The 26657-nt window shown below is 39.0% G+C and overlaps 1 protein-coding gene across 1 annotated transcript; it reads left to right on the top strand.

Moving 5' to 3' along the window:
• Positions 1-26049, top strand: CTR9 (CTR9 homolog, Paf1/RNA polymerase II complex component). The gene is made up of 25 exons (XM_040258378.1): positions 1-1902; positions 3225-3323; positions 5286-5525; positions 6071-6188; positions 7071-7160; positions 8141-8289; positions 9366-9473; positions 12680-12787; positions 12893-13129; positions 13333-13422; positions 13528-13656; positions 13767-13950; positions 15408-15496; positions 16325-16510; positions 16591-16678; positions 16819-16967; positions 18482-18598; positions 18738-18883; positions 19788-19859; positions 20389-20524; positions 20669-20815; positions 21172-21329; positions 22331-22427; positions 22636-22748; positions 24978-26049. The coding sequence occupies exons 1-25, from the start codon at positions 1858-1860 to the stop codon at positions 25402-25404; spliced, it is 3522 nt and encodes a 1173-aa protein (XP_040114312.1). The 5' UTR covers positions 1-1857; the 3' UTR covers positions 25405-26049.
• Positions 26050-26657: the final 608 nt, after the last annotated feature.

Here is a 26657-nt window from a genome sequence, read left to right as displayed (position 1 = left end):
TTTTTTTTTTTGGCTGTGCTGTGGGGCTTACAGGATCTTAGTTCTCTGACAAGAGATTGAATCAGGGCCCCAGCAAAGAAAACATCAAGTCCTAACCACTGGACTGCCACAGAATTCCCTGGATCTGTTTTCTTTTCAATGCCAAATTTTATAAAATTTAAGTACAGGTCCAATAGTTCCAGTTAAAATTAAGCAACTGAACAAAGTATATAAGTGTAAAATACATACTGCATTTGCAAGACTTACTATGAAAAATAATGTGAACTATCTCAATTTTATATTGATTATACATTGAAGCTATATTTTTTATATATTGGGTAAAACAATTTTATTAAACTAATTTCATCTACTTCTTTTTATTTATTTAATGTGGTTACTAGAAAAATTTAAATTACCTACATACCTAGTATTATGTCTATACTGGACAACTGATCAAAACATAAATTTAATGAAGTTTCCACTTAGAGGTTTTGAGGGAGGTGGGAGGAAACACAAATATCAAACTAGTATTTTTTTTTTTAAGATAGATGTGTAACATGCTGAAGCTGGATTGGAGTTTCAGATCAAGAGTGGATGACATATGGGATAAAACAGGAATTTATTCCAGGAAAGTGAGGCTATTGGTTTGGTCTAGAATGGAGGTTTCGGAGATGAAGCCCATACATATAAGAGGCACTAGGTGACAGTGTTACAAATCTGTTTAATCAGTTTCTTTTCTGGTTCACTCAAAACGGGGATTACAAGCTAATCTAATCACATTCTATAATTTAATGAAAACACTAATTAAAATGTACTCAGTCAAATTCTATAATCAAAACGCTGATTACAAATTTAATCCAATTCAACAGTTTTATTAAAATCACAAATCTAGCAGATTCTCATATGCTTCAAAGACACCTCCCCCCAAAAAAACCCAAACAAAACCCACACAAAATACATGAACTAGCACAATGATTACAGAATTCACTGAAACGTCTCTATTTAAGCTCGTCACAAAGCTCGCACAAATAGGACGAACGAAAAGTAGCTGCTAACTGAACAACCAATTTGCGTTAAGGAATGAACCGACGGTCTCATTCATGGTAATCTAGATTAGAAAAGGAGGCTGGCCGGGCCCACCTGGCAGAGGATAAATCCGGGGATCGGGGGCGGAATCAGGCTCAGGAAAGGATGGCTATAATTGGCCAGAATTCCCATGCCAGTCATCGGCTACTAGGGCTTCCCTGTAGCTCAGTCAGTAAAGAGTCTGTCTGCAATGCGGGAGACCCAGGTTCGATCGCTGGGTCGGGAAGATCCCCTGGAGAAGGAAATGGCAACCCACTCCGGTATTCTTGCCTGGAGAATCCCATGAACAGAGGAGCCTGGCAGAGTTGGACACTACTGAGCGACTTTTCACTTCACTTCACACATGGCAGTCAGCGGCCAGGCCCCGAATCCGAGCCTCATTCGCCCCTAAGGTGGGAAGGGGCGGATACGCTCTCCACCTATTTATCCCCGCTGCTGGGCGGCTTCAGGTTCAATAGCCTCAGGCCCTCGGAGAGGTAGGGCTACGAATCTTCCGAACCCTCCTTCAAAATCGGGGAACCTAAACCACAGGAGGAGCGTTCCCAACGGACAGGCCCTCCCGCGAGAAAAGTTTCCGGGGCAGGGGGCGGGGCTGCCGGAAGTCGCCGGTCGCCGTCTGCTGTTCGTTGTTTGAGCGGCTGAGGGGAAGGAGAAGCCGAAGCTCCGGCGGCGCTGCGGGGCTGCAGTCACAACCGGAGCCCGAGCCGCCGCTAGTCTCCGGACGAGCTATAAGCCAGGAGTACCGGCTGTGGAGAGGCGGGGCCCGACGCCCGCTCTCCTCCTGATTTCACCATGTCGCGGGGCTCTATTGAGATTCCCCTTCGGGACACTGACGAGGTAAGTGTCGAGCATGGGGGAGGGTGGGGGCCGTGAACTTGGACGATCTCCCCCTCCCCCTTTCTCTCGACTTCGCTTCCGAAGTAAGAGCACTGTCTCTCCCAGATCGAACTCCCCTACCGAAGCTCCGACCACTTGCTTCCCCAGCCCCGGCACCCTCCCAGGCTGGGAACATCAGGTCCCCAAAACCTTGAGGCCACCCCGAGAAGGAGTTCTTGAAAGTTCCCCTCCAACCTGTTCGTATTTGACAGTACTCCGCTCTTCCTAGTTCAGAGGCGCGGGAGTGTGAGTGGGCTTGATCAAATGTGAGGGACCTCACAGACCACAGAAGTGGACACTGATGTCACTGTGTTCCCTCTGCTGCTCAAACTAAGTATCTCTCCCCGGGAATATGTAGGATGTCGCCCTTCCTCCCTTAGAAACTCGCGTGTCGCTGCACAAGGCTCTCAGCGAAATAGAGACCCCAAGCCGCTGCTGTGTGCTGATAGAATTGCCCCCTCTCCCTTGTCTTCTCTTTTATGGATGGCCAATAGCTTGTCTGAGTAAAGCTCTCAGAATTGCTTTTGTCTTATTGACTATCTCATATTCCTATTTGTTTGTTTGATTGAGATACAATATTGAGATGTGTTTCACTTACCATAAAATGCAGTGGTTTTTAGTGATATTCACAAAGTAGTATAACCACCACCACCATCTAATTCTAGGAAATTTTTCTGTTATTTTTGTGCCACAGTCAGAAGTGTGTGTGACACAAATGCTTGCCTCCATGATGAATGTGTGCGGTGGCATCTCAAGATTGCCTTGCTTCTAGGATTGTGCTTCTTGTCAGACCAATGGCATCAGAGTCTCTGGGGTGCTTATCTACACTTTACCTGCACTATGCATTAAGCAGAGTTTCCTTTCATTTTTTTCAAAGCTTTATATAGTTCTAGTGATTTGAAGACAGCTAGCAGGATTTGTTTGCTATGCTTTTACTTTACTATTCCATATAATGTATTTGGCATATGCTCCTTAAACATTTCTTAACATATACTTGTTTAGCCTTACAGAAAGTGAACACAAATCCTATGGATTAAAAAAAAAAAAAATTCTATGTATAACCAGACTGATGAATCTCTGGGGAAAGAGCAGTCAGGGGAGAAACATGGATTTCAAAAAGAAAAACAGGGACTTCCCTGGTACCCCATGCAGGTTTAAGACCCTGCATTTCCACTGCAGAGGGCACAAGTTCGGTCCCTGGTTGGGAGATAAGATCCCACATGCTATGGTGGCGTGGCCAAAAAAAGAAAAATAAGAGTTAAAATCTACATTTTGTATTTTAGGTCATTGAACTTGATTTTGATCAGTTACCGGAGGGAGATGAAGTTATCAGTATTCTGAAACAGGAACACACACAACTGCACATATGGATTGCTTTGGCGGTGAGTATTCATGTAACAAATACTTTTTATATGTCGACTGGAAAAAAATATGTGGTTTCTGTTTTCAGATACAGTAGTAGCCAGCTTGGGTGAATGATAGTACCATGTATGTGAAAGTTAATTATATTATAGTCCACTTTCCTAAGTGGTCTGCTGGCCTCTGGTAAATTAGAATATGTTGGTAAAAGCAAAATTCTGTTAAGCCAAATAGTACTCAGCATTGAACATTTGATTATTTAGTGGTTATTCAGTGAGGACTGACTTATGATTTGCAGATAAACAGAAAAAAACAAGGTACCACAATGTAAACAATCTAACACCCTCTACCCTCCTCAGTACTAGCTGCATGATTATGTTTCTTTTTTGTGGGAACATTATAGGAAATGATTATAGTAGTGAAATATAGTGAATACTTTAATCATTATTCCTAAGTAAGTTTGCCACAGGTCACTTTTCATGTAAGGATATAAACAAGGCATCTAATGTTAGCTTGAATAGTCAGAGAAATAGATCTGGAATTAGGTTTGTGTCCAGTACTCAAGTGTAACTCCTGAGTTTCTTAGGCTTGGGTTTAAAGAGAGGTTCTCTCAGTGACAAGCAGTGCCTTCCTGACTTAAGTGCTAAGTTTTCTCAGCCTTTGAAGAACAGGCCATTAATGCTTGTCACTCATTTTTTTAAAACCAGAAGGGAACTTAAGTTGTTTTGTTTTTTTTTTTTAGTACAAATGCCTCCTTTCACAGCATTTATATGAAAATTGGAGTCTTGCAGGGTTAGCATGACACCTGTAGTAAGATAAATTTATGAACCATTGTGGGCTACAGGTTGTTAAAACAAGAAAGAATGTAGGCTTTGGGATTAGAAAGGCCTTTGTTCAAACTTCAACTCAGCTGCTAACTAATTCCGTGACCTTCAACAAATGATCTATCTTCTGAGCCTATTTCCTCATCTAAAATAGGGGGTTGTTAACACTGGATTAAAAGATAGTTGTAGAGATTAGAATAATGTCTAAGAAACTCCTGGCATTGTTTGTGGCCCAAAGGAAGGGACTAATGATGGATATTCCTTATATTATTAACAAATGAAACAAATATCCACAGAAGTTATTCAGCAGGCCCAAAGTCATAGATAATTTTTGGTGGGTCTAGAACTAGAACCCAAGTTTTTTGTTTGGAATTCTTTATACCTCTCACTATTTCTTTCTCTCTTTGGCTCTGATTTAGTTTGCAATCAACTATTGCTGAGTAAGGAGATGGAAACATTTGTACTGAGTTTAATTTTTTAAGCAACTTGATTAGGTATAATTCACTGTAGTAAACTGCATATGGTTGATAACAGTCAAAAAGGAGAAGGGTTCCTTATTAAAATAGAAATTCCTCACACTGTTGAATTAATATCGGCATATTTAGCATAGAAATTTATAAACATGTTGAGTTGGTAATTCTAACATCCTCAGGTAAATTTCAGACCACTGAATATAATACAGACATTTGAGAAGCTTTAGCACATATATACACCTGTAAAATGATCACCATATTTAAAATAACACATACATCCATCACCCCTGAAACTTTCCCCCCAGCTCTCCCTTCCCCACCCTCCCATAGTGCCCAGGCACTTATTAATATTATTATGTATGATCAGATAAATTAAGTCAGATTTCTTTGAATTTATGAAAGAGGGAAAAAATGCCACATGAAAGCAAAATAGTACCCCGCAACCCCTGATCAGCTTTTTGTCAATGAAGATTAGTTTGAGATTTATCCACATAGTTGCATATATCCAGTAGCTCCTTCTTACTGCTGAGCAGTAGCCATTGTATAGATAGACCATGGATTGTCCATTCACCATTTCATCAACTGTTTGGTTGTTTCCAGTATGGGGCCTATAAAACCTCTGTAAACATTTGTGTACAACTTTTTGTATGGACATACAATAATTCTAACTTGATTATATGCCTTATAGCTGGAATACTACAAGCAAGGGAAAACAGAAGAGTTTGTCAAGTTGTTGGAAGCAGCGCGTATAGATGGCAATTTGGATTATAGAGACCATGAAAAAGACCAGATGACTTGCTTGGATACATTGGCAGCCTATTATGTTCAACAGGCTCGTAAGGAAAAGAATAAGGACAACAAGAAGGATCTTATTACACAGGCAACCCTATTGTATACAATGGCAGATAAAATTATTATGTATGATCAGGTAAATTAAGTCAGATTTCTTTGAATTTATGAAAGAGAAAAAAATTGCCACGTGAAAGCAAAATGTGTGTAATAGGCAACAGAGTTTCTAAAAAAATTTTTAATATGGTTGATAACAGTCAAAAAGGAGAAGGGTTCTTTATTAAAATAGAAATTCATCACACTGTTGAATTAATATGGGCATATTTAGCATTAAAATAGAAATTTGTCACACTGTTGAATTAATATGGGCATATTTAGCATAGAAATTTATAAACATGTTGAGTTGGTAATTCTAACATCCTCAGGTGAATTTCAGATGTATTTTAAGGAGTTTGAACTTTTCTTTTTGTCATTTTTCTTGGCACAGCTTGCATTTTGGGATAATTTCTCAATTTGTAGTTCAGAATTGCTTACTGATGGTTTAAACACACTATAGTGATAGGGGAATTTGTGTGATGCCCAATTTCTCCCCTGTATGGTTTTCATTTTCATGTTACACGTTTGTCTTAAATCATGGTTAGTCCTGTGTAAAGTCAAGTGTAAAATGGTACGTTACTTTTTCAGAACCATTTGTTGGGAAGAGCCTGCTTCTGCCTTCTTGAAGGTGACAAAATGGATCAAGCTGATGCACAGTTTCATTTTGTACTTAACCAGTCTCCAAATAATATTCCAGCACTGCTTGGTAAGTCATTTTCAGCAACCATCTTAGGAATCTTTATTTTTCAGCGTGTGCCTAAAATACATCTCTTTGTTGATAGCTCCTTAGTAACTGGGCTGGGCAGCAAAGTAGAAGAGCTTTACCTTAGTAAAAATAAAACCTTCGTGGGGTGGGGAGGAGACTTCCCTGGTAGTCTAGTGGTTAAGAATCCACCTGCCAGTGCAGGCAGCATGGGTTCAATCCTTGGTCCAGGAAGATTCCACATGCCATGGAGCAACTAAACCCGTGTACCTCAACTACTGAGCCCGAGTGCTCCACAACAAGAGAATCCACCACAACGAGAAGCCCATGCACCATATAAAGGAGCTCCCATTCACTGCAACTAGAAGAGAGCCTGCATGCAGTAACAAAGACCCAGTGCAGCTAAAAATAAATAAAATTTTAAAAAACAAGAAAACTCTTGTAGGGAGTTCCCTGATGGTCCATTGATTGGGACTTCATGCTTTCATGGCCAAGGACCTGGGTTCAGGGCCACCCAGCGTGACCAAAAAACAAAAACGGAAAAAACTTATTGCAGGAGATCATCATTTCTGTTGAAATTACAGAAATAAAATATATACCCATTAAGCATAATTTGTAATCTACTTCTAGAGAATCAGTAAACAACCTATTTGGACAACTCTAAGCTAATTTTTGTTTTATAATATTTCACATAAATATAGGACTGTTCTATTTATAGACATAGATTAATAGATCCTTATGGAAAGCAAGTTTAAATATGAGATCGTTTTTACTATTCTGACTATTTTTTACTGGGAGATATATTTGATCTAGGTGAGTTAGTGGAGAGTATATAACACTTGAGTTCTTTAATAAGTGCATGTTTATTTTTAAAAATCATTACAGGTAAAGCTTGCATTTCGTTCAACAAGAAGGATTACAGAGGCGCTCTAGCTTACTATAAGAAAGCCTTGCGGACTAACCCAGGTTGTCCAGGTAAGAGAAAAACTTCAAGTCTAAGCTGTATATGATCCAACTTAAAATATTGATATTTGATTCAAAGGCTGAGTAGAAGTAGTTCTTAATATATCTTTTTCCTCTATACTTTTTTTTCTTTGCAAAATCACATTCATTTAGCAAATTTTGAAATTAAATATCAAGTGTTTCCAGAAGGAGAGATTGTCAGACTGTGTCAAATTCTGTTGTTAGGCCAAGTAAAATAGGGAATGAAAGTTGCTCATTGGATCTAGCAACATACAAATCATTAGTGACCTTGATAAAAGCAGTTCTGTTGGAATGGTAGAGGTGAGATACTCATCGGAGTGGAGTCCAAAGAGAAAAGGGAAGGAAAGGAATTGGAGGCAGCAAGTATAGACTCTAAGGAGCTTGACTTTCTAAGGAAAGTAGGAATGAAGTGACACTGGAAAGAGAAATGGAATCAAGAGAGGATTTTTTAGGATAGGAGAGTGTGTATAGATGAGAATGATCTAGTTGAGAGGGAAATTTTGATGATGCAGGAAAAAGAGGGGAGGGTTGCTGGTGCAGTGACCTTAGATGAGAAGGGGTAGCATCTAATGAGCACTGGAGAGGTTGGCCTTTGATAAGAACATGGTTGACTTTTGGCATGGGTTTGAAATTGGGAAGCATTTATAAGCTTAGTTCTGCAGATGTGCATGTAGCCAGTCACTTAATTTAAGCCTATAATGAAGCTCTCTGTTTAAACAATTGCTCTTTAAAAATCAGAGCTTGAAGGTACAGTATAGTCAGGCATATTGGAAGACAAGAAAAATAACATTATTTTTCTGACCCCCAGTGAAGTCAAGATTGTGATACACCCAAAGATTTTATGGTGGGATTATGTTGAGGTTAATTCTGGCATTTTGCAACTTATAAATACTGTGTAAGCATTTAAAAAATTTTGAATCCTAAGAATGCCTTAGTTTGACAGACTAAATAACTTGATTTTATTTTTGTAGCGGAAGTTCGTTTAGGAATGGGCCATTGCTTTGTGAAACTTAACAAACTGGAGAAAGCACGTCTGGCATTCAGCAGAGCCCTGGAACTCAATTCCAAGTGTGTCGGAGCATTGGTGGGACTGGCTGTTCTAGAACTCAATAATAAAGAGGTGTGTGATAAAAAAACTGTTTAGTTTATGACCGTTTTGTCAGGTGAATAGTATTAAATTATATATTGAATTATATCTCAACAGAGCTGTTAAAAAATGCAATCTTTTGGAGTCTTTCCTATTATTTGCCTTGGGGATTAGCAGTAGATTGTTTAGGACAGTGATATCAGGTATATTTATTACATTCATCCAATTTCAAAGGGCAGGAAATGCTTTCCAGTGGCAGTGTTTCTGCAGTTAAGTCTGTTAAGAAAGCTAAATTCTGAAAGTTTAACTCACTGTTTGAATTTATTTGTATTATTTTTCCTTTAATTTTTGTAGTTTTTAAAGATTACTTTCCATTTGTGTTATTACAAAATCTTGGCTATGTTCTTCATGTTGTACACTACATCCCTGAACCTTTCTTACACCTTGATAGTTTATGCCACCCACTTCCCAACCCTTATATTGTCCCTCCCCTCCCCAGCTGGTAATCAGTAGTTTGTTCTCTATGTCTGTGACTATGCTGCTTTTTTGTTATATTCACTATTTTGTTGTATTTTTTAGATTCATACAGCATTTATTTTTCTGTGACTTATTTCACTTAACGTAATGCCTTCCAAGTCCATCCATGTTGTTACAAACGGCAAAATTTCATTCTTTTTTATGGCTGTGTTGTATTCCATTGCATGTACATGTGTGTGTATCATCTTTATCCATTCATCTGTTGATGGACACTTAGGTTATATATCTTGGCAATTATAAGTAATGGTCTGGATTTTGAGGTAGTGTTTCCAGTTAATATTTGGGTTTTGAGCTGTGTGCCCAGGAGGGGAGTTGTTGGGCCATGTGGTAGTTCTATTTTTAGTTTTTTGAGAAACCTTCATGCTGTTTTCTGTAGTGGCTGTGCCAGTTTATAATCCCACCATCACGGTTTGAAATTTGTTATTGCTGCCGAGAAAGTTAAAAAGAACTATATTTTGGTATCTGAACTTAGATTTGTATAATCTTATTTCTTCAGACTAGAAAAGAAACTTTGAAAAAGTGCTATTTAAGTAATGTTTCACTCATCCCTGTCATCACTGTGTTTCCTTTAGGCTGATTCCATCAAAAATGGTGTCCAGCTTCTTTCCAGAGCCTATACTATTGATCCTAGCAACCCTATGGTATTAAACCACTTAGCAAATCACTTTTTCTTCAAAAAGGTAGGAGAAATCATTTATTAAAGTTGTTTAATTTGAAATCTTTATCTTTGCTTTTCTGTACTGCAGTTGACACTTTATGTTTTTAACTTCAAAAGAAAGTTTAATCAAGAGAATTTTTTCAAGTTAGAGTTTGTATTAGTATCTAGGTATGTCTGTTTGTTCATTCAATCATTTAATAATTATTAACCCTATATACCATACCCAATGTTGTGATGGAGGTGTGAAGTTCAGTAAGACAGTTTTTGCACTCAAGGAGTTCAGTTTCATAGAAAACCCAGACATGTGAACAAATGTAAATGTAAAAATAAAGGTCTCTACCCTGCTGTGGTAGAGAAATGAAAGAGGAAATGATTAGTGGTTAAGAAAAGTGTTTACCACCAAGAAGGAAAATGCTCTTGAGCTACATTTTTAGAAGACGATCACTAGGTAGCTGAAAGAAGAGAGGCACAGCTTGTTTATTTTTGTATGTTGTTCATTTTGTATGTTGATCATGATGTCATTTGTAAAGTTGCCACTAATTCTGTAGAGCAGTGGCTTTCTAGATTTCTCAAATACTAGAAAAGTTTTTATATAGTTGGTAAGCATGAGTTTAATAAATCATTTTGCAGCTAGGTACTAAATTATACCAAGAACTTTAATTAAATAGCAATTTAAGTAAAAGTTCACAAAACTACATCGATCCTTATTAGTAATACATGCTATATTGTTGTTATTGTTGCTATTGGTACGCACTCATTCTTACCAAATGCCAAGTACTGTTAAAAGTGCATGCCATGAATTTATGTAATATTCAAAACAGTCCTGTGAGATAGGTAATATTTTCTTAATTTTGTGGATGAATCATGGAAGCAGAGTTAATACCCTGAGGTCACACAGCTGTTAACCATGGTGCTTTACTCTTCCTGGCTATAGAAGCCCCTTTCATAGTGAATTATTAATTAAGCTTTCAGTTCAGTTCAGTTCAGTCGCTCAGTCGTGTCCAACTCTTTGTGACCCCATGAATCGCAGCACTCCAGGCCTCCCTGTCCATCACCAACTCTGGAGTTCACTCAGACTCACATCCATCGAGTCAGTGGTGCCATCCATCCATTTCTTCCTCTCTCATCCCCTTCTCCTCCTGCCCCCAATCCCTCCCAGCATCAGAGTCTTTTCCAATGAGTCAACTCTTCGCATGAGGTGGCCAAAGTACTGGAGTTTCAGCTTTAGCATCATTCCTTCCAAAGAAATCCCAGGGCTGATCTCCTTCAGAATGGTCTGGTTGGATCTCCTTGCAGTCCAAGGGACTCTCAAGAGTCTTCTCCAACACCACAGTTCAAAAGCATCAATTCTTTGGCACTCAGCTTTCTTCACAGTCCAACTCTCACATCCATACATGACCACTGGAAAAACCATTTATGCTATAGCTATTACAGTACTAAGAGGCAACTACTTAGGGAGAAGATGGAAATGTATTTTAAAAGTAAATGAAGTGTTACTGTTTTAAGATAAAACATTAACACAAGTTAGATTGGTTTTTATTGGGGAAAAAAAACAACAAAAAACAGAGGACTAATGATTCTAAATATTTGAGTGCGTATCTAGTAGTCAGTGCTTACAAATGTTAGGACGGCTTCCTTGAACCAAATGAGAATAACGCATTTTTTATTTTCAATGCTAGTCATCCTTCCACTACTGAAGATAGAGACTTGTTTCTACTGAGCACAATTAGTATATTCAGAACCTTAAAGATTACCTAGGTGAAATATGTAAATCAAGGGAGTCTATTTGAGTGTTACTGAACATCTGATCTATGATCAGTGCTGTGCCAGGTGTCATGAGGTCCTCTTGCACTGAATATATGTCTGTAAGGTTTACAGAGCATGTTTACGTACGTTTTCTCAGTTTGTCATTAAAACAACTCTAGAAAGTACACAGGCTATTTCCGTACCCTCATTCTAGTAAACAAGATATAAATTTAGCTAAAGGCTGTGTCATGTAATTAAAAGTGTGGAGTTTGAATCACTTAGTTCAGATTCTGGCATCACCATTATATATAGTTCCTTGGCTTTTGGCCAATATTACTGATTTCCCTAAACTTTAATTGCCTCACTTGTAAAACAGTAATAATACCTAGTTTATAGGATTTGAGGGGTGGTAGTTAGGGTTGTTAAATGTAATATCCATATTACATACCTACCTAATGGGAAACAGTCCCTGTTAAAAGCTGCAATCCCATTATTTATAATATTAAAAAAATGTCAGAAGTTTTACATCAGACCAGATTTCTGGTCAGATGAATAAAACACATTCCTATTAAAACTGAAACATTGTTTCTACCCCTGATGTATGAACTCTGACTTTTGAGACACTTGGCAGATTAATCAAAAGGAAAGTCAAATCTAGTGGAAAGGTCATGACCCATGCATTCAAATAGAGTTGAATGCAGGTCCAGGTGCTGGTACTTGTTACCTTCATGTGACAGAACATATCCTTGGAGTGGGGAAGAAAGTAAACTGAGATTCTAGCTTTTCACTCTGGATAACAAACTTTACTTAAGTTTCCGTTTTCCCATCAATAAAATGGTAATAATGACATACTTTGCAGGGAAGGTTGATTAAGCTTAGAACTAACAGAAGTATACCTAGCGGAGTACTTTGGATATAGTGAAAGTGTAGTCGCTTAGTTGTGTCTGATTTTTTGCAACCCTATAGACTGTATCTCACCAGGCTCCTCTGTCCATGGAATTCTCTAGGCAAGGATACTGGAGTGGATTGCCATTTCCTTCTCCGAGGGATCTTCCCGACCCAGGGATCAAACCTGGGTCTCCCACATTGCAAGCAGATTACCATTTGAGCCACAAGAGAAACCCTTGGATATAATAGTTCTTATTAAATCATAACTGCTCCCATTACTGTTAATAAGGGACTTAACTTCTCTTGGGTTTTCTAATCACAAAAATAGGCCTGATGCTTCAAAGGATTATTGTGGAGATTAAATGAAGTAATAGACATACTGAGCAAATGTTAAGTACTATACAAATGTTAGTTCCCATCTTCCCTAAGTTTATCAACAAGGGGAATAAGGAGAGTGATTTGTAAATATGGGTACAGTGCTGTTATTGTTAATTCAGTTAACAAATTTTTAAAGTGAAATTTGAGGAACCCTATGACTGAGACCAGTAGAGTTGTTGGAGCTTACCCATTGATTTTTGGGTCTTCCTTGTTCAGGATTACAGTAAAGTCCAGCACTTGGCTCTCCATGCATTCCATAATACAGAAGTGGAGGCCATGCAAGCAGAAAGTTGCTATCAGTTGGCTAGATCATTCCATGTCCAGGTAAGTTAATTTTACATCCTGGAGTATCTTATTTCTTTAATGGTTTTCCAGATCTTTAAATACCTTTGTATATATTGTTGGTCTTGTTTTATTTTCATATCTTAGGAAGATTATGACCAAGCTTTCCAATACTACTATCAAGCCACACAGTTTGCCTCATCCTCTTTTGTGCTGCCTTTCTTTGGTTTGGGACAAATGTACATTTATCGAGGTGACAAAGAGAATGCATCTCAGTGCTTTGAGAAAGTTTTGAAAGCTTATCCTAATAATTATGAAACTATGAAAATTCTTGGCTCTTTATATGCTGCTTCAGAAGACCAAGAAAAAAGAGATATTGCCAAGGTGCGTTTTAAAAGTCTTAGTTATTTTCTGGTAGCTATCCCTAGATGCTCATTTCTTGTTATTGCTTATAGAAATATGGTTTTGATAGCTGAGTTTGTTCCAGTTGAAATAACAACTGACATTAAACAGGGTAGAGCAGCTACCACGTTTTACTTTCATAGCCTAGAGTTGGAATGCCTTAGCTTAATCTCTTTTTATCCCAGGGCCATTTGAAGAAGGTCACAGAACAGTATCCTGATGATGTTGAAGCTTGGATTGAGTTGGCACAGATCTTAGAACAGACTGATATACAGGTATTTGATCACATTTTTCATCTACCTAATGTGTTTTTGGTAAGCCTGGTATAGTGTTTCTCTCTTTTTCACTTACACCTTATTCCGTCCACCATGAAAATACAGGGTGCCCTGTCAGCCTACGGAACAGCAACACGCATCCTTCAGGAGAAAGTGCAGGCTGATGTCCCCCCAGAGATTCTGAATAACGTGGGTGCCCTTCATTTCAGACTTGGAAATCTGGGTGAGGCAAAGGTAGGAACGAAGGACTAATTCCTTCTTTTGAACTATCAAGTTCAGTGTGCACCTTTTCCGATGTATCAACCAAGTCTTTTCACAATGTAATTTTCTTTTCTTTCTCCTAGAAATACTTTTTGGCATCTTTGGATCGTGCAAAGGCAGAAGCTGAGCATGATGAACATTATTATAACGCCATTTCTGTTACAACGTCATACAATTTAGCCAGGCTGTATGAGGCGATGTGTGAATTCCATGAAGCTGAAAAACTATATAAAAACATCTTACGGGAACATCCTAATTATGTTGACTGTAAGAATTTTAAACTTTGTTTTTTATGTATTAAATGTTCACAACAGGAGCAAAAATTTAGCCTGAAAAAAATCTTTCTTGGAACTAATAATAAACAGTTTTAGGGAATTTCCTGGAGGTCCAGTGGTTAGGATTTCTTGCTTCCACTGGAGATTAATTCCCTGTTCGGGGAACTAAGATCCTGTAAGCCACACAGTGTAGCAAAAAAAAAAAAACTATTGAAAAAACAAAACCAAGTGTTCCAAAGGTTATACCTTTTCTTCAAAGCAAATTTGTGGCCTTAAAAAAAAAAAAATGCAGCTTCACTTAAATTTATCCTGGAAACAGAAGGAAACAACTGAAAACCAGTGGGACTATATTTTATAGACTAGTCCATCTTCAGTGGGTCAGCTACCTTTACTAGGCTTTTAACAACTCCTTGGTATATTTGGTTATGGGTTTATCTTAATGGTGGGTTCTGTTTTGATTTACAGTGTTTTTAATAGTCATAAAGGAGAGTGCCTTTCCTGGAAATAATTATTCCTAAAAATGTCCTACCTTGAGTTTTTGCAACCTAAACAGTGTGAAATTTGGAAAGTTTCTGACTAAAAATCATTTATATGCTGCACTTCCCTTAAAAGAACCTAAAGCTATGATGTTTTGACTCTGGTCAAATCAAGGGCTGGTAACTTGGCCCCTGTCATACTATTATGAATTAAAAAGTGATTTAAAATAAGATTTTAGTTGAATTCCAGGCTTAATTTGAACTGAGTTGATAGGCAATTGTAAACCATTGTTGGTTTCTTGAGAGAGTGACATTTTCTGGAAAAAATAACAATTTGACATTTGTGTGGCACTCCCTGGTGGCTCAGACGGTAAAGAATCTGCCTGCAATGCAGGAGTCCTGGGTTCAGTCCTTGGGTCGGGAAGATCCCCTGAAGAAGGAAAAGCAATCCACCCCAGTATTCTTGCCTGGAGAATCCCATGGACAGAGGAGCCGGCTAGCTACAGTCTGTGGGGTCGCAAAGAGTTGGATACAATTGAGTGACTAACACTTTCACTTTTAAAATTACTTAAGGGAAAGAGACACAGTTAGAGCCCAGGTTTTCTAACTAGTAATGCCTTAGAGGTCTGTGTTTTCACTATTGTGTGATATGCCAAGCACAATGCTGTATATCAGAGAGAAACAGGAAACAAAACGACGCCAAGCTTTTAAAATAACTTGAGATAATGACTTGATCCAGAGTGCCAGCTTGGGGAATGGAGTAGAAGAGAGAATCTGAGATTTCAAACAGGAAGGTTTGATGGTATTGAAGTTGCACTTTAACTTATTAGATATTTAATTAACTATATTGATGCTTGATATTTTTTCACCTGTTATGTGTTAATGAAAAGTAATTATTTTAAAAGTACAACTTTAAAATTATGATCCTACTTTATAGCTAATATTTTAAACATAAAAACTTGTGTATTTTCAGGCTATCTGCGCCTAGGAGCAATGGCTAGAGATAAAGGAAACTTTTATGAGGCTTCAGATTGGTTTAAGGAAGCTCTTCAGATTAATCAGGTTGGTAATAATAATTCTTGGGTTTGAAAAAATAATTACATTACCACATCACCATTTTCCTTCAGTAAATCAGTTTTTTCTTTTAATGGCTGTGTAGGTTGGCTCCCCCCCTCCTTTTTTTTTCATTTACTTTTTAAAGATACTAAAGGGCTTCCCTGAGAGCTTAGTTGGTAAAGAATCAGCTTGCAATGCAGGAGATCCTGGTTTGATTCCTGGTTGGGAAGATCCGCTGGAGAAGGGATAGGCTACCCACTCCAGTATTCTTGGGTTTCCCTTGTGGCTCAGCTGGTAAAGAATCCACCTGCAATGAGGGAGACCTGGGTTCGATCCTTGGGATGGGAAGATCCCCTGGAGAAGGGAAAGGCTACCCACTCCAGTATTCTGGCCTGAAGAATTCCATGGACTGTATATAGTCCATGGGGTTGCAGAGTCAGATAGAACTGAGCAACCTTCACTTCACTTCAGACGGTGTAGAGTCATCTAGATGTTTGGATTGTGGCCCACAATGAGAATTAGATTTCACGTCACAGCCTAGTACACACACACATGTGTATGCAAAGTTTTACAGATTAATATGATTTGTAAAATCATATTGCCCTAGGCAGTACATTGATATTTTTACTGTATTCCATTTTATTGCATCTCTTATGCTGATAACTAAACACTAAATTGATTTTACGAGTCATTAATCCATCTCAGCTGTCAGTTTGAAAAACACTGTTGTAAATGTAGCCTATAAACCTCTCTAGGAATCAGCTGTTGTGGAAAGATAGTTGATTTCCAAAGCCAAATTACAGATCTTGCTGCTTTTTGTATGTGTGTTTTTAGGACCATCCAGATGCTTGGTCTTTGATTGGTAATCTTCATTTAGCAAAACAAGAATGGGGTCCAGGCCAGAAGAAATTTGAGAGGATATTAAAACAACCAGCTACTCAGAGTGACACTTATTCTATGCTGGCCCTTGGCAACGTCTGGCTTCAAACTTTGCATCAGCCCACCCGAGACAGAGAAAAGGTAATCTCTTTTCATTTCTTTAAAACAAAGTTGATTCTTACTTGATTCTTATTTGAATTTTTTAAATAATCTTTTTATAGGAAAAGCGTCATCAGGATCGTGCTCTGGCTATCTACAAACAAGTACTCAGAAATGATGCAAAGAATCTATACGCTGCTAATGGCATAGGTAATTATAAGATTTGGATATCCATAATTGTGAAATAAATGCTTTTAGAAGGATGTTTCTAGATCAGATTTTCTCTCTGTTTTTTTTTTTCTGGCTACAAATAGGAAGTTCTAATTCCATGACCCTTTTTATAACTTTAGGAGCTGTTTTGGCCCACAAAGGATATTTCCGTGAAGCTCGTGATGTATTTGCCCAAGTAAGAGAAGCAACAGCAGATATCAGTGATGTGTGGTTGAACCTAGCACACATCTACGTGGAACAAAAGCAATATATCAGTGCTGTTCAGATGGTAATGTTTTATTTTCAAAATATTTTATTTTGTGATCATCGTTGAGCAGTTGTTTTCTTAACCATTCTGGCCCCATCTGTTTAGAGGCTTATAATTTTATAAGGTTAAGACCAGTCTTTGATGTCCAGACAAAGATGTGAGTCCTGGCTCCACCATTAATTGCACATCTTGGGCATGTCTATAAGACAGAAATACTTGTACCTTAATATCATAGAATTTTATGAGGATCCAGAATGAAAAATACTTGGCACTAATTTGCCTAGCATAGCAGTATAAGTACCAGAAGATAGTGGGATTTATTATTCATTTGGGCTTCCCTAGTGGCTCAGCTGGTAAAGAGTCCACCTGCAATGCAGGAGACCTGGGTTCGATCCCTAGGCTGGGACGATCCCCTGGAGAAAGGAATAGCTACCCACTCCAGTATTCTGGCCTGGAGAATTCCACGGACTGTATAGTACATGGGATCGCAGAGTTGGGCATGATTGAGCAGTTATTCGTTTGCTCATTTTATCCTGTTCCTTCTCAGATGAGAGAACTGCAATTCAGAAAGGTTAAAAGACATTAAAAAAAAAAAAACAACTCCCTCCATGGGGATGACTTTTCATAGCTAGAGATTTTTGTTATGCTTTTCATATTTGTTGATTACTTGAAGTAAAAGAGTCATGCCCAGCATCTTTAGCATAGTGAGCATCTTTAGCATACCTAGTGAAAAAGGAAAAATGCTCTTATTGAAATTATTATGGCCAGAAAAAAACAAGTTTCTGACCAAAAGATAGAAGACATGAGCAGTCCAGGCTCTGGGAAGTAGTTAACCATTTTTTCTAAAAAGGATGAGTATTATTATTATTATTGGAAAAGTAACTCGTCACAAGGACTTACAGAACCCTGATTGCATATCGTAGTCTCAGAGGTTGTATTTTTGGAGGTCAGCCTTCTTGGTCTGCAAATCAATTGCTAGGAATAGTCAGGGAAAAACCATCTAACCGTCTTCACTGAGGAGAACTTGCCTACGACACTCCTAACGTTGCATGGTCAGAAACTGACTTGTTCGTGGCAAAATTAATACCAGCATTGCTATATTAGTTTTATGAAGAGATTAACAACCAGAACTGTGAGGCTTCTCATATTGATTGCCAGTAGGTTCCACCAACCCTAAAGAAAGGTGGTAGAGCACCATAGGAGCCAGGTGTATGACTTCTGATAAATCATCAGTAAGTCTTTTCTAGATTGTATTGCTAAAGATACAAAAAAGACCTTCCGTTTCACCTTTCAGTGTTGGTCCAGATTTCAAATGGAAAGACTATTTAGAGTATGTAATTTTTCTTATCAGGTTTTTATGTTGTGAAAATGTATGCTTGTGAATGTCAAGAATCAGTCTCAATTTAGTGTTTGAAACTAACCATCCAGAAGATAAAATACCTTTTCACATAGCTTTAAAATCGCTTGAAATTTTGTTATAAAATAATAGTATATAATTGTTATTGTGCTTTAATTAACTTTTTCTCTTTTTGTAGTATGAAAACTGCCTCAGAAAGTTTTATAAGCACCAGAACACAGAAGTTGTGCTGTATTTGGCCCGGGCCCTCTTCAAATGTGGCAAGTTACAGGAATGCAAACAAACCCTGCTGAAGGTAAAAAAAGAGAACTCAATTCTGTGCTAGTTTGTATTTTTTACTCTGTTTTATACATGCTTACATGCCTAATACTCTAACTAAAATTCTTTTCATGTTTTCATAACATATGAAAAATTTGCTTTGTTTTTATTTATAGGCTAGACACGTGGCACCCAGTGATACAGTTCTTATGTTTAATGTGGCCTTGGTCCTACAAAGATTAGCTACCTCTGTCCTGAAAGATGAAAAGAGTAATCTGAAGGAAGTACTTAATGCTGTGAAGGAACTGGAGCTTGCACACAGGTAAGATTTTGTACCTGTTCCAAACAACCTTTGAAATTGTTTCTTTAAATCCATATGTCTCAGAGGAGAATCATTCTCTAGTAGAATCATTTTGGCAACTTTTAAACCAAAGCACACAGCTGCCACTAGGTGACATCAAACCATAGCCAGGATCCTGCTAGAATTGGATCTTATAGTCCAACCCCTATAACTGGCTAGCTTTATAGGCTTGCCCTAGATTTTTTTATTAATCTGAGAGTAATATGACCCAGAATTTTACACACTAGAAACTTTTAGACTCCATTTATGTTGGTTTTACCTGTTATACCAGTGTCTTCTTTGAGATAGGAGTTTTCCTTGAGCTAAGATTAAGGCCTTTCCTCTTAAATAACTGAATAAGTTTATTTGGCTTAACTCAATTTATGTAACTTTATAGTATAGTTGGTAACTCAGTGTATGTTAAAGTTAAAATCTGACATCTCTTCAGGTTTTATCTGACCTTATTTGAGTTCTTGTTTTAAGTATTTCTTGCCTTTCCTAGTAAATTATATGTGCTTTCATGGCTTAAGCCTCCTAACCTCCATGCTGACATATTTAGTAAATTTGATGTTTAGTAAATATTAGTTGCTGGAATTGATTTTTGGTTGTTTGTGAATTTACTGATAATGTTAAATATAACTTTATCTTCATGAACTTGCTGGTATTGCGTCGTATGTTGTTGAGAGTTCTTTTTTAAGTGAGTTGTATATGTGTTTTTCCTATTGAGATGACAGCCCTTTGTGAATACGTTTAAGTATTAAGTGTTCATTAATTTCAGTCGGTATGTAAGCCTTCTCTGAAACTTCTTTTTGAAAATAGATTAAAAATATAAAGGGTCTGTTTCATTAATTTTTTTTTACATATTTTATTTTCTCATTCCATTTAGATATTTCAGTTACTTGAGTAAAGTGGGAGATAAAATGAGATTTGATTTGGCCCTCGCTGCTACAGAAGCCAGGTAATGTTACTATTTATTATGGAAGGTGACTTTGGGTGAGGTAGTGATATCCATTTGGGCTGGCAGAGTGACACAGTAGTGAGGGATTCTGACCTTCTAGGCATCAGTCTTTCACACTCCTCTCTGGGATGTTCCACCCTGGGCTAAGGCTTTTTCTTGAGGGTTCTTTCAGGGAATATGCCAAAGTTAATTTAGTTCAAGTCCTGAAGTTATATGGGAAAAGACTTTTCTGATTTCACTAACATCAGCTATGTAGTGAGAATCAAGAAATGATTCCCGACTCTGAGTTACATGTAAAGATATTGTTGGGAATCTTTTTAGCTGTGCTTTGGGAAGACAGTTATAATTTGGACACTTAAAATAGTTGACAGTATTGGCTTATGAGAAATTAAGTTAATTTTGCTAATTAAGACTTCCTATGATCCTGCTTCAAACTTTTAAATATGTGTAAATAATATAAATGCTCTGAGTTTTTAAATAAAAAGTATACTAGCTACATTCATATTTCTCGAAATTGGGAACATTCTAGGCAATGCTCTGACTTACTGAGCCAGGCGCAATACCACGTGGCCCGGGCACGCAAACAAGACGAAGAAGAAAGGGAGTTGCGGGCCAAACAAGAACAAGAGAAAGAACTGCTAAGGCAGAAGCTTCTCAAAGAACAGGTATTTCTTGTGTTTGCGGTGATACTAGAATTAAAGGTGTGCATACATACACTTTGTTAGAAAAAGTTCTTTTGATGATAGCCATGATTTTATGGTCATAAGAACATTTTGATGAGATTTTTCCCTACCCTTTTCTCCTCATAGGAAGAGAAACGTCTCAGAGAAAAAGAAGAGCAAAAGAAACTTTTGGAACAGCGGGCCCAGTATGTAGAAAAGACCAAAAATATTCTTATGTTTACTGGAGAGACTGAAGCAACAAAAGAAAAGAAAAGAGGTGGTGGTGGTGGACGGGTAAGATGACTCCAGCTGGAAATGAAGTTACCTGCCTAAATGCACTCAACATTTAGTCGCGCTTTGGCTTCCTCCTCTGCTAAAGGATAGTCTTCAACGCAGAGAATGCTTTAAATGGTATCTAGTCTTTAGAAATGCACTTCAGTGTTCGTTTTAGTATAGTTTATCTTGTAGCAACCTTGCAGTTGATGATCTTTGCTATGAGAAACATTCATCCCAATTAGCAGTTTTAAAGTATGGGCCTCACCATGCACCTCTTCCAGTCGACTCAGGGGACTGATGGCATGAGGCCTATTTCATACAGCCATATTCTACCAGCTAGGACAGCATTGACTGTGGTCTTCTTTGGATTTTAGCGTTCCAAGAAGGGAGGAGAGTTCGATGAATTTGTCAATGATGACACCGATGAGGACCTGCCTGTCTCCAAAAAGAAGAAGCGAAGAAAGGGCAGTGGTAGCGAGCAAGAAGGCGAGGAAGAGGAGGGCGGCGAGAGAAAGAAGAAGAAGAGGAGAAGGTGGTGTCATGGGATAACTTTTTCAATCACTTCATGAAAGTGGAAAACACCTTTCACCTTCTGAATCTTAGGGCTAGAATTTGGGAACACCTGGTAATCTCTTGATCCACCCAGACAGAAACCTTTCATGCTCCTGCTTCCTGCTTTAATCCTAAAATGGACCCCAATTACCAAACACTACAAATTTCCTTCTGAGAGCTCTGAGCCAGTCATAATTGCCTTTCTTATGTCTATAAAATTGCAACACTTAATTGGAAAACCTATGCAATTTAGAATGAGAAAAGTTAGTGGGTCCGTGCCAACTATCTATCTTAATAACCTTAAAAAGCCCCAAACCTCAGTTTTTCTCTGTAAAATGGTGAGAGTCGTGGCTCACTTCAGGTTTCACACGATGTGTAAAATGTGAATTTAGCTGAAAGAAGGGCTTTTCATCCTCCCATGCCATCCACTGTGAGGACAAGGGGTGCCTTGTCCTCTCTTACTTGGAGGGGCCCTTGAACTCTCCCACTCCTCTCGTGGTGCTTCCCTGTCCAGGAACCTCCAGGATTACCTAGGCCTGTTCTTTCCAACCCAAGGCTGACTCTACTTGTGGAATTCAATCAGACACACTGACCTGAGGAATTGAAGCTATGGCTGAATATTAGCAGACCTAGGATGAGTAGTTGGGAAGGAAAGAAGAGGAGGGGGAGGATGCCTGGATCTTTTTTCACATCCTCTATCACTCACCAAGGGCAAGATCTGAGCTTATCTTACATTCATTAAGAGGGCTCAACAGTGACTCATGTAGTTAGCAGACTTTGCATAAATCCATTGTTTATTTGTATGGCAGACTCTGAGCCTTGTGCAGCAACTGTAAGTTGTGGCCTCACAGTCTGGTTGCAGTCAACACCCATAGAGAAGTGTTTTGAGAATGACTCATACTATTTGGATGGCGAAGAAGTCTTGGGCTTTATAGGCATATGAGTGAATCTTGACACACTTTCTTTTGGTATTCACTATAGACCTCCGAAGGGAGATGAAGGATCTGATGATGATGAAACAGAAAATGGCCCCAAACCGAAAAAGCGCCGTCCCCCAAGAGCAGAGAAGAAGAAGGCTGTGAGTGTCCAACACGTTTTTCTTCCCTGGTAGGCATAAAAGATGTCTGCTAGATACATCCTCCTCCTGCAGTATCTCCAAGCACAGACGCTTGCTTCTGAAGTTTTTTGGTTGCCGTTTGATTGTATCATTGCAGTGCAAACCCAATTTAACATGACATCCTAATGAAAGAGTCTTCACTAATCTATTATGTGTGTTCTTTCTTTAGCCCAAGCCAGAACGTCTGCCTCCTTCAATGAAGGGAAAAATAAAATCCAAAGCCATAATATCATCAAGTGATGATTCGTCTGATGAAGATAAACTGAAAATTGCTGATGAAGGGTAGGAATTTTTTGCTTGGTGTGTTCTCCTAATTGGTAACCAAGAGTGGTCACTGTGACAGAATGTCATCTCTAGTTTCTTAGAATCTTAGAACTGGAAGACACCTTATCACACACCTCATTCTGATCTTGTCATTTTGTCTACCAAATATTTGTCCCTTACAGAAGGAAACCTATTCTGAAACCTCCTTTCTTCATGGATATTAGTTGAAATTTTCTATATGACATCCTCCTACACAAAATGTATCATTTTGCTACACTGCCATTGACTGGCTTAAAGTATTAGGAGTAGCTGGATCTTGGTCACAGGAAGAAAGGCACTTTCTTGACCATTTTCTCCCTTGTCAGGCAGGGATGACTCAGCACTACCCACCTGTGTAGGGCTTATCCTGCACTCCTTTAGCTTACAGCCCACTTGGTCAAACAATATTCTGTTTTACTTGTCCTGAACTTTCCCCTGAAGCTCCGCATTTAGATTCCTAGACTAGGACTCTTAATACCATACGACGCCTTGTTCTGATGGCCATCATTTCACCAATGGCCATCATTTCATTCATTCATCCAACAGATATTTGAACATCCATGTTATGAGATGATTGCTAAGTGCTGGAGATGCAGAGGAAAAAGACATTGACCCCTCTCAAATGAATTTGTCCTTTAGAAACAGTAGAGAATGACAGATGAACCAAAACTACATTATACTGGGGAAAGTGTTATCACTTATATTTTCTATTTATTGCTTGCCAGGGACCATATGTAATCTGGAGTTGAAGTAGTAAGGGTAATTACTGAGATATATTTTGCAAAAGGCTGTTTAACTCTTTTAGAAGAATAAAGAGTCCTAATCACCTGTACTTCTAAAAAAAAAAAAAAACCACAATAATTTTTAAAAGTTTTTAAAAGCAAGAGAGGGAGTCCTGGTGGATTAGAGGTGAGGCAGCAGTGAGAGGTTAGCATGTTGAAGGAGCTAGGGGTCTGTGGCCGGGGGTGGGGTGGCTAGCCTGGTAGGGTAAAGCATCTGTGAAGATGTTTGGTTTCCATTTTCTCTGAAGACACTGGTTGACACAGATTTGGATTGCTTTTCCATAAACCACTGGTCCTTGCCCACAGTGTTATCCTGGTCCATTGATTAGAGGCATGATGGTTAAACCCTCAGGAAGTGTTTCCTTCTTTAGCCAGATGGAACGGAGTGAATTAGATTCAAGGGGCCCACCGGTACTGGGTGTATATACAGAAGGAATATCCAGCATCCTCTTGTGCACGCTTCACGTCCTTCCCCCGTGACCTGAGTTACATGATGTGTGTCTAGGTCTCTTTCAGATGTAAGCACAAAGAGCCTCTCTTCAGTCTGCAGGGATGTTTTCACCTCCATCACCCCTCTTAGACTGACCCTGTAGGATTTAATGTTCCTTTCTTGGAATATTTGTCATGGAAACCAAAACCAAGGAATATGCCAGAGGAGAAGCATGTCCCTCCTGGTGAGCGCAGTACAGTAGGGGGTTGGGGGGGAGGTAGCAGCTGTCACAGTGGTTGAGGGAACGTTTGTTCCTGCAGGAAGCCAAGATTCCCTTGCCACCACTATCCCAAGCATTAGCACAAGTCCCTTTCCTTTAACGTCTGATATGTAGAGGAGAAACTCGGGCAAAAGTAAACAAGCAAGCAGCAGAACCCCCTTAGCCCAGCGTCCTATGCAGAGTAAGTCTAGTCGTGTCAGAGGGCATCAGAGCAGATGCAAATCCCAGAACAGGGATGGTGACTTGGCTCCTTGGCCAACTCCTATACAGATGGGACAGGAGAGCCCCACTCAGCCAACCCTTAGGAGAGGGTTTGTGTCCATAGTCTCTGCAGCCAAGTGAGGTCCTAGGTTTTACCTCTGCTGCTATGGATTTGCTTATAAAGATAAGTGTATTCCTTCCTTACCTAATTTTACATGTGAAATTGAGAAATGCTTCATTCTGATGAAAGGTGCCTGGTATGATCAGTGAGAGTCATCCTTCACTGTTTTTATTGTCTTAGGGCTAACGTGCCTTATTCTTTCTTCCTACTTAATCCCCTTTTTCTTAGGAACAACATTTCATTTACAAAAAAAAAAGTACACCAAAGAAATATCACAGTAAAAACACCGATCAGGTCCAGAATATTCTGCCCTTCTCTTTTAAAAGGGCATCTCCTGATTGTCAGGTGGTGTCGGCCGGAGACCTGACCTGTAACGAGCATTTCTCTTTGCCAGGCATCCCCGCAACAGCCACAGCAACAGCGACTCAGATGAGGGCGAGCCGCGGAAGAAGGGTGCCTCCTCGGAGAGCGACTCAGACGAGAACCAGAACAAGTCTGGCAGCGAGGCCGGCAGCCCCCGGCGGTCCCGGAGATCCCACTCCGATGAGGATTCAGACAGCGACCAGCCCGCCAGGAAGCGCAGGCCCTCAGGCTCCGAACAGTCAGACAACGAGTCCCTGCGGTCAGGGCGGAGCCGCTCCGCAGGCTCTGAGATGGACTCCCGGCCCGCGTCCCCGAGTGCTGAGTCGGACCACGACTCCGAAAGAGCATCTGACAATGAGGGCTCCGGCCCAGGATCCGGAAATGAATCTGAACCCGAGGGATCCAACAATGAGGCCTCGGATAGGGGCTCAGAACGTGGTTCAGATGATAGCGACTAGGCTTTATTTCATGAATACACTTCATCTCTGCAGGAAACTTTTTTTTAACATATGAAAGCTGTGATAAAAACATTTCAGGTGTTTGGTCAGTGGTGAAATTTTTGCTAAGGCAATTTTTTCCCCTATCCATTCATACATTACTATAACCCAAGAGATGTTTCCCGTGCTAGAGTCTAATATTTGAGTCTCTTGAGCAAAAGGTGACTATTCTTCATTATGGTACAATTCCACCTATCATATGTGAAAACCCCAGAAAAATAAACCCACGTGCTGAAGCATTCCTACAGAGTTGTGAGTGCCTACAACAGTGGCACACGTGTCATCTTCGTATGTTAAGCAGTATACTGTTTGGATTTCTATTACAATCTTTTACCAAGTGGTGTGAGAAACTTGGTGTTACTGTCTTTTTCCATTTCAAGCTTAGATCAAGAATATTTTTATTTTCTGGAGAAAGAGGTATCTACTGTATAATTGCACCAAAGTACAAATGAAAGGAAGGTTTTCTTCAGTAGGGTAATACTGCAGCCATGTAGATAAAAACACAAATATATCGTTTGTTAGGTTGACCAAGATGTGGAAAAATGCTTTTCTGTTAGTAGAATGCAAAGACCTACCTAAGCCACATAATAAAATTCTTTTACCAATTTTTATGTGTAAACTTTGTGTCATTTGGGGAGGGGGGAGCAGTACATTTGTATAGGAAAATATTTGGAAGAACCTGAATTAAACTGAAGACTGTTTACTCAAAAGTTTTGTAATTCTTTGTAGATTTCTGAAGTGTTTTTAAAGATGCAAGAAGCTATTTACAGGGACTTTATTGGCGGGCCAGTGGTTAAGTCTCTGGGCTTCTCATGTAGTAGGGGTGGTTTAAGTGTCTGGTTGGGGAACTAAGGTCCCACATGTAGTGTGGCTCAGCCAAAAAATTAAAAACAAAAAAAACCTGGAAGCCAAGAATAAAGAGATGTAGTATGTATAATGCATATACAATGGAATGCTACTCAGCCATAAAAAAGAATGAAATACTACCACTTGCTGCAATGTTGACCTAGAGATTATCATACTAAGTGAAATAAATCAGAAAGACAATATCACTTATAGGTGGAATCTAAAAAGTAATAAATAGGAATTTGTTTACGAAACAGAAACACACTGATAGACATGAGAAATAGTTACCAAAGGGGAAAGGAGAGGAGGGATAAATTAGTATGAGATTTAAAGATACACATTGCTATATAACCAGGATTTGCTGTATA

Source organism: Oryx dammah, unplaced genomic scaffold, assembly GCF_014754425.2.
Source record: "Oryx dammah isolate SB20612 unplaced genomic scaffold, SCBI_Odam_1.1 HiC_scaffold_17, whole genome shotgun sequence".
NCBI classification, from domain to species: domain Eukaryota; kingdom Metazoa; phylum Chordata; class Mammalia; order Artiodactyla; family Bovidae; genus Oryx; species Oryx dammah.
The sequence above is the reverse complement of the archived record's forward strand: the minus strand, read 5'-3'. Positions and strand labels throughout refer to the sequence as shown.